This window comes from Desmodus rotundus, chromosome 5 (assembly GCF_022682495.2).
Source record: "Desmodus rotundus isolate HL8 chromosome 5, HLdesRot8A.1, whole genome shotgun sequence".
NCBI lineage: Eukaryota > Metazoa > Chordata > Mammalia > Chiroptera > Phyllostomidae > Desmodus > Desmodus rotundus.
This window is the reverse complement of record NC_071391.1, coordinates 153099964-153108404: the sequence shown is the minus strand read 5'-3', so window position 1 is coordinate 153108404 and position 8441 is coordinate 153099964. Positions and strand designations below refer to the sequence as shown.

Genomic DNA, 8441 nt, shown 5'->3' with positions numbered 1-8441 from the left:
GTGAATATGCACTTATCAGAATTGTTTCATTTATCCAGTTTAAAAGTTCTTCGGGCCCTGTCATTATCTATTGTGAATTCCATACATTAGTTCAGCGAGATGTCTTGGTGTCTGCTAGAGGCTTTTCTTAAATCTTTATTCTCTGTATCTGATCTTAGCTGCATCCTGTCACTTTTAAATGTGCTTGTCATCTTTTCTTAATTTGTAGCAGTCTGTGGTACCTTTCTCCTAGTTTAAAATTTACAACACCGCCTTTCAAGTGTGTTCATATCAGTGACTGTGTAGACACGCAAGTGTCTGTGAAACAAGTTTATATTGATATGTTTAAATGTTGAAGAAAGGGGCTCATTACCTTCACCTTTTTGTGAACTTTGACAATAAACACACCAAATTCTGCTTTTCACCTCTAATGTTTGGGAGATCAGCGTTCCTGTCAGTTAAGCCATCCTTTCTTCATAACGTAGAGAAGAAATAATGAGAAATCACTGAATAGTTAAAACCATTTGTATCAACTGTATCTGTAACATAAACTGTTGGTGAGTTAAAAACTGTTTGAGACAGTTTTACTTGCAATTATTTTAAACTCATCTTGATAATTTCTACAGCAAAGCCAGGTTCATTCATTAGAGAGCTTCAGCTAGTTTGTCATGCTCTTCTTGCCGGGCTAGTTTAGGGGTGGGGACAGGTGAGTGCCAGAGAGATGAGTGTGACTAATGGAAACATAGCCTGGCTTTCTGGAGGGCTGAGCTCTGGGAGCAGGGAAGGGTTCGGGGCATTGGGCCAAGGCCTGTCCTGGCGGGTCCAAGCACACACCCTGCATTCCCTCAGAGGGAACGTGGGGTCTCTGTGTGGCTCCCCGCGAGAGAGCTTGCCCTGACGCTCTGGGCCGGTGAAAAGAGACCTTGCCCCACCTTCGCAGATCACCCTTCCTCTGGACAACAAGCTCACCCATGCTAATTCCTTCGAAACAAGGATTTTATTTTTTGCCCTGGCTGCTTGGGGCTCAGTGGATTGAGCACCAGCCTGAGAACAAAAAGGTTGCCAGTTCGATTCCCAGTGAAGGCACATGCCTAAGTTGTGGGCCAGGTCCCCAGTAGGGGGTACACAAGAGGCAACCACACATTGATGTTTCCCTCTCTTTCTCCCTTCCTTCCCCTCTGCCTGAAAATCAATAAATAAAATCTTAAAGGAAAAACAAACAAGGATTTGTCAGGATAATTAAATATCTGAAAGTGTGAAAAGGAACTTTCAGAGGGAACTGAGTTAAGGGCTGTTGTGGTTAAACTCCCTCCAGCTTTTTGGGAAAGCAATAGCAGGTGCTATCATTTCTGCTCGCTAAGGCCTCCACCTTCCCAGCTCATGGAGAAATGTCTACTGTAGCGAAGTCTGTTTTCCTCCCTTTGGGCTGGGGCAGGTGTATGAAGAGGAGCTTTCTGTCAAGAGCTCTGCCAGGAGCCTGCTCACCCCGCTCACTCTGCTCCAAAGAAAGCTTCATCCTCACCTGGCATTTTCACTCCTTCCTTTGCTGTGTTCCAGGATGTGGGTTTCATTGGTGGCCTGGGGAGGGGTGAAAAGGCCCGGTTGCAGGGCGATCATTGCCAACTCGCCTTTAATGAGGTTGTGTCCATTTTCACATTCTCACCTGTCCTCCTTCAGGGGCCACAGTGAGGGGGGCACTTTGCTCTCAGCTATGGTGAGGCCCGTGCCTACCGATCCTGCCTTGTCCCTTCAAATAGTAACTGGAGGCAGATTTTCAGATGGAGAAACCAGGGACAAGAGAGTCACCGGGAGTCCAGGTTGTGAGCAGGGACCAGGGTACCTGATTCTGACGTTCCTGACCAGGCTGCTTTCTGCACTGCAGTGGACAGCTCGAGCCTGGAACGTGCTCGCTCTAGAGAACGACCCCAGTCTTCTCTCAGCTGCTAGTGGTGCCCATCTCCCCAGGGAAGGGCTGTGGGCACCTGCTTCCCACCTGCTCTCAGGGGGAGAACGAAGGATTTGAAGGCAGAGACTCACCAGGGAGATGGTGGAGTTGGGGGGCTGCGTGTGGCAGAAGCTTCTGAGTAAAGCCTGTTGTACCTGCAGGGAGATAAATGCCTGGTTATGGCAGCCGAAGTCCCTGCCTTTGGCTGTGAGTCAGGCGGGGATGAGGTGGGCATACTCACTTTCTTGTCCATAAGGCAACCGAACCATAAGATGAAGACACCCTGAAAGGAGGGAGAAGGGGATAAGTGAGTCAAGGAGGAAGGAATCAACCGCAATCCACTCGTTCCCTCCCCTCCTCCTCTGCCTCTGACCTCTTGTCCTACTCTCGAACGAGGCCTCCCGTCTCGGGTTTCTGTACATCAGCATCATTGGGGTACAGGACCCTTTTGGTGCTGTTCTTACTGCTATGGTTGCGAAGGGGATATCAAAGGGCTCGGTGCTGACGATTCCCTGGCTTCTCTGGCAAAACCAGGTATTATTTCACAGATACGAAAACCAAAGCTCGGAGGGATTTATCCAGTTATCCAGCCAGCCAGTGGAACTGGGACCCAAACCTATGCTTTCTAAACTTCCCGAGCCATATTTCCTCTGCTCCACCACGACAGCACCTTGAGAAGGGACTGGCAGTGACTGAGAACATCTAAAATGGCACAAAGCACGGCCACCTCGTCACCACCCACCTGGGAGGTGGTGAGAATCGTGGAGATGTAGTGAGGGACTGTGGAGATGTCCTCCGGCAGAGTGGCCAGGCCCAGCACCCAGGTGACACTGAAGATGGGTGTGAGGACGAGCAGGGCTTTGATCACCCCAGAAGGTCTTGGCACTTCTCCACCCGGGGTCCCTCTGACAGCGAAGGTCTCAGCAACTTCAGCATGGTCATGGCAAGTACCAGCCCATTCAGGCCCACGATGACCAGCACCGGCCCCGCAAAGGTGTAGAGCGCCCCTCCCTTCTCATCCAACCAGTATGCCCTCTCCCCCAGGTATTGCCCTTGAGGTAGGTAGAGGCCCAGGGCGACACCTGCAAACCCTATTGGGCACAGGTAGCCGAGAACCACCATGAGGGAGAGTACTCGGTGCTTGGACAGCTGATGGAAGACAGAGCAACTGGTGGGCTAACATCAGGGCCTGAGCCAGCATCCAGAAAAAGGTGGCCAGGCAGAGGGAATGACAGAGGAAGGCAGCAGCCAGGCAGAGTGGACTTTCCAGCCCTGGAGGAAGCAGTGCGGCTCCCAGGAAGCAGGTGTCTGTGGCCAGCAGGCAGAGCACCATGTTGAGTAGGGCTGTGTTGCGTAAGTAGGCAACTTTGTTCCTACCATGACTCTCCGCACGAGCCTGTACACGCCCAAGCACACAAGCAGTGCCAGAATGGAGGCCCCCAAGCCCACCTGACTCAGCAGATCCAGGGTGCGCTTTTCTGGAACAGTGTGTCGGGACTTGAGGATGGAGAAGGCAGTGAGGTGCCAGCAGATGCACTGCGTGGCAGGGCTGGCATTGGCTGCCTACACCTGGCACCCTTCCTCTGACCAGCCTCCGTTGCCCTGGAAGAGATGCTGGTCCCAGACGATACAGTGAAGGGTGCTATCTCTGTCCCCAAAGTCCATGATGACTTCCTGGTTGAAGGCCTGGCCACCTGCTATGATGGAGATGGCGAGGACCAGACCAGGAGTGGCATAGAGGGGGTCTCCCAGCCCTTGTCCATAGTTTGAAGGTAGAAGGTGGTCCAGCTTGCGCAGCACCAAGCTGTTCATGGGGATGTTATTGTTACTAGTAACAGTGGGGCCAGTGAGCGTCTGGGAATCAGTGCCTGCGGTGGGGGCTGAGTGGAGAATGAGACTGTAGTCAGCAGGGAGCGTGGGGCCGAGGAGCTGGGTCTGCACCTGCACGTTGGGCAAGCTGAAGGTAAGGGGGTGGTCTTGTGGGCACAGGCTGCACGCCAGGGTCTCCACAGCCAGCAGGAGGTCTGAGCTTGCCGAGGGCATCCGTCCCTGGGCCGTGGTCCACAGAGAACTGGTGTCTGCGTCTAGGACCTTGTCAGTGGTTTTCAGGAGAGTCTGTGGTGCCCAACAGAGAGGGGAACACTAGCTGCTAGCGCTCTTAGCACTGAGCCAGGGCACTAGGGTACATAGGCCCCCAAACCTACCTTTCCTCATTCAGTGCAAGACCCCAGGTTGGTGAGGAAGGGGGAAGAGAAGACAGGCCTCTGAAGGGGGGTTTCTAGATAGGAAGAATGGGGGCACTGTTCAGCTAACCACTGGAGCATCTTCAAGTATGTGGTCTCCTGAAGCTCATCCCTCCCCTCCACCCAACAACCCTTCTTCCCCCTCCATCCCTTGGGGTCAGCCAGGCCCTAAGGGGGCCCTCTTCAATTTCTTGACCTCTACCCGTCTGAAAAGCAGGAATGGTGGTGGCACAGTGTCCTGAACTAAAGAGTCACACGCATGTCTGTACGCCAACAGCTGAGCTGTGACACTTCCCCATCTTCTGATTCCTGTCCCTCTTCACTCCCTCCCACCTAGCATTTTTTATTTTACTTTCTCCCTGGAGGAGTGTGGCTGCTGCAGTCCAGCCTGGAAGACCCATCTGTCACTGGGAACCAAACAGGGAGCCTTTTTGACCTATGACCTCCCCTGTCCCAGTGGGGAAATTTCTCTCCTTGTTGGTATGTCTCCAAGCCTTGTTCATTAGCCTCGCTACTCAGGTCCTAAGATGGGGGCCTGTGATCTGCCGCGATGGCTGTCGTCTTCTCCCATCCAGAGGAGCCTCAGGGCTTGGGCCAGCTGGCAGAAATAATAGGAGTCAGCGAGGGAAAAAACACAGGGAAGGTTTCTTTCACTTGGGCCCAGTGGTTTCCAAGTTCTCCACTCTCCTCACCAGGTGGCAGCAACTGGCAGTACCCAGCTTCCGGAGGGCTGAGGACAAGACAGCCGCAGGGCTGGTGGTTGTAGGGGGGCTGGCTGGCAAGGATCGTGACGAGAGCAGACACTGGTGTTCTACTGGTACCCAGTCAGGCAAGCACAGTAGGTAAACCCATCGGGCTTGGTGGCGCACTCTGTGACAGGGAAGGGAGTGAGAAGGGGGCAGGCTGCCTGAGAAGGCCACCTGGGCAGGACCAACCACCGCTGGATGCCTGAGAGGTCTGGGGCTGGGTGTCTGGAGCAATCGCAAAGTCACGGGCACATCTGGGGCTGCCTCCTCAGCTAGGGTTCGCAGCAGTGGAGGTCATGCACTCCCAAAGGCGCCCAGGGTCAGGGTGGGGAAGTCCAGGTTCCCCCCCACCTACCCCTTGGGCCCTCTGTTACAAGATGGGGACCGGGAGCAGGAAGGGAAGGGTCTGTCTGGTAGGAAAGTGAGGAAGGAGCTGGGCCATGCAGACCCTCCAGGAAATGGGGAGCATAGCAGGCAAGCTGGCTGCAGGAGGGCTGGGAGGCCCATGTTCCCTTCACTCTGAGCCCCCTTCCCAAGCCATCGGAGGCCCTGAGAGGCAGGACCCAGTGGAGTTCCCCCTACCTGTCGTGAGGCTGAAGCCAGTGAGAGTTCTTGGGGAAGAGGGAGCTGGGCAGGCAGCAGGGTCAGGGGCCTGGAAGAGTGCGGCTGGCCTCACCGGAGACATCCAGCTGCACATAGACCGAGGCCAGGACCGATTCTACAGGAGAAGAGGGGCAGCTGGAGAGGAGGGGCAGCTGGAGAAGAGGGGCAGCTGGAGAGGAGGGGCAGGGAGACCATGGGCCAGTTCCCATGCCCAGCTGCTCACTGCCAGGAACCTGGAGCAGACCTCCGTCCCGTGGCCCATCCAGGCACAGCCAGGGCTCAGGGACAGTTACTCCGCATCCAGCTGAGGCACGCCCCCAGCAACCCCCATCTCACAGACGAGGCTCTTGAGGACAGATGAGTTTCCCAAGGCCTCACAGTTGGACACCTGGTAGATGGACCTGCCTGAGCAGCGCTGGTCTGGTCCTCTCTGTTCACCCACTGCCCTGTGCTGTGGCCTCTCCCAGGGCTCTCTTCCCGCCTCACTCCCTGCTCCCGCTCCTCCTCTCCTGTCCACTCACTACCTGCTGCCCAGATTCCCCTCCTGCCCAACCAGGTGGCTAGAACAGAGCACAGAGGAGAGACCTCTGAAGACAGGCTGACCCCAGGTTTCTTTCAGGGACACCTTCTTCCCCAGGTGGCTCAGGGGCCAGCCTGGCTAATCTGCTGGCACGACACAGTCTCTTGGAAGGGCCTCTTTTTAAAATGTTATCTTTATTTTTTGCCTGGAATTAAGTGGAACACCAGGAGGAGGAAATAGGCTTCTGGCAGGAGGTTCAAGGGACACAGCTCCAGGGACCCGCCAGAGCCTGAACCCAGGAACCAGGCACCCCCAAGAGTCAATACACTCTGCTGCATTCCTTCCTGAGTTCACCTGTCCCTGGGCCTCTAGGCTAATTGAAATGGCTGGGCCTGCAGCTCCAGGGGGAGGGCCCAGAGGCTTGGGGACTTCTCTTCCCTCCATAGGAACCGCCACTGGGGTGGGCAGAAGCAGCATCTTCCCGTAGTCCCTGGTTCCTGGAAATGGTTCCTCACCAACTCCCCCGTTGCTCAAACGGTGTGTGTACGTGGGTACCTACCTAAAAACAGATAGGGATGTAGATAAGGACATGGATGGAGATGGAGACAGAGATACCACGTGGGAGCAAACACAGATGAAAAAGTACTACTCCAGACTCGGCTGCCTTTCCTCAGATACTCTCCTCTCCTCTGTGCCAATGGTCCCCAAATCTGGGAAGTTTCTCTTTTCACGTTCAAATTGCGAGCTTAAGTGGAAGTGCAGCAGGCAGCCCTGGAGTTCCCAGGGACTCGAATGAAGAAACAAAGCTACCCCCACACTCTGGAATACAGACTGAACTCTCGGAGACCTTGTAACAAACCAGCTTTTTTTTAAGTCTTTTCCCCTCCACCTGTCATTTCATCCTGCACCTTTACTGCTCTCACACCCGATATCCTCATTGTTACCTCTGCAGACCTTCCTGGGGTCCTCACCCCAGTCTTACAGATTGGGACGCTCGGGCCCCTGGTCACCCCACCAGGGGCAGAGTCGTGGCCAGCAGGAGCACGGGGGCAGCTGAGCAGACCATGGCTGGCTGAGCAGACCATGGCTGGCGGAGCAGTCCTGCAGAGCCCTCCCTCTGCCACATGATGCAAATTTCCTGGAGAAGAGCAGGGGGCAGAGCACAGGTGGGATGGGAGGGAGCAGTGAAGGGAGCTGGGGCCCAATTTACAGAGGAAGTGCTACCGCCCGAGACCGAGACAAAGGGGCATCCAGATCGCTGTGCGGCCACCTGGTGCCCACGCCCCCCTGAGAAGAGTCTGCCCAGATTCCCCCTGGGGTCTGGGCCGAGGACTCAGTGAGCAGGAGAGGACGTAGGGGTCCAAGGTTACAACCAGCAATGTGCCATTAAGTCAGGTTCAGTCACATCTCCAAGGGTCCGGGAAAATCTGGGTTGTTTGGAACTCCCAGGAAGCTGGATCACGGATCACAGAGTCAGGGTTAGAAAAGACAGACATAGAGCTGATGGCTGCCCTCAAATACTTTCCAGACAGAGACTTAATGGAACAAAAAATCTGGGAAAATACTAGGAGAAATTATCCCATAATTTCACAAAATAATTTTGAAGTGAAGAAGGCATTTCTGAACAAGACACAAACCCCAGAAGCCAGAAAGGAAATGAATTAGACATTCAAAAAAGACTTAACTTTGTGATGAAAAGAATGTTAAGGTCAAAGGGCAAAAGACAGCCTATTTTTAGCTAGATGATTGCCGGAGGGCCTATTCTTTTTATTTTTTAATTTTTCAATTACAGTTGACATTCAATATTATATTAGTTTCAGGTGTACAGCCTAGTGGTTAGACATTTAGATAGCTTATGAAGAGATCACCCTGATAAGTCTAGCACCCACCTGGCACCACACACAGTTAGTACAACGTTATTGGCTGTGTTTCCTGTGCTGTACTTTTCGTTCAAGCGTCCAGTTTGTAACTGCCACTTGGTACTTCTTAATATCCTCACCTTTTTCACCCAGCCCTCCAAGCCCCCTCCCACCTGGCAACCTGAACTCTGTATCTATGAGTCTGTTTCTGTTTTGTTTATTTTGGTGTTTAGATTCCACACATATGAAAAATCACATGGTATTTGTCTTTCTCTGACTTATTTCACTTACCATAATACCCTCCAGGTCCATCCACGTTGTCACAAGTGGTAAGATTTCACTCTTTCTTATTAGCCAAGTAATATTCCATTGTATGCCCAGAAAAAGTCCAACCATTGTTAATGTAACAAGAACAGTTTGTGTGACATCGATGTAGCCTGGCAGCCAAGGAGAGTGGACTGGAATGCGCATGCATGAACAATGACGACTTCACTGTACTAGTCAGTGGGGGAGGTAGATGCCGTTGAGTGAGCATGTGTCCTGTGT

The 8441-nt window shown here is 53.3% G+C and overlaps 1 protein-coding gene across 1 annotated transcript; it reads right to left on the bottom strand.

The window, feature by feature from the left end:
* Nucleotides 1-1497: 1497 nt before the first annotated feature.
* On the bottom strand, nucleotides 1498-7102 carry ADGRF3 (adhesion G protein-coupled receptor F3). The gene is given in 12 exon segments (XM_053924486.1): nucleotides 1498-1557; nucleotides 2017-2079; nucleotides 2166-2207; nucleotides 2667-2797; nucleotides 2800-3086; nucleotides 3088-3301; nucleotides 3304-3756; nucleotides 3759-3820; nucleotides 3822-4066; nucleotides 4753-4935; nucleotides 4937-5138; nucleotides 6981-7102. Coding segments are annotated over 12 exon segments (2064 nt in total).
* Nucleotides 7103-8441: the final 1339 nt, after the last annotated feature.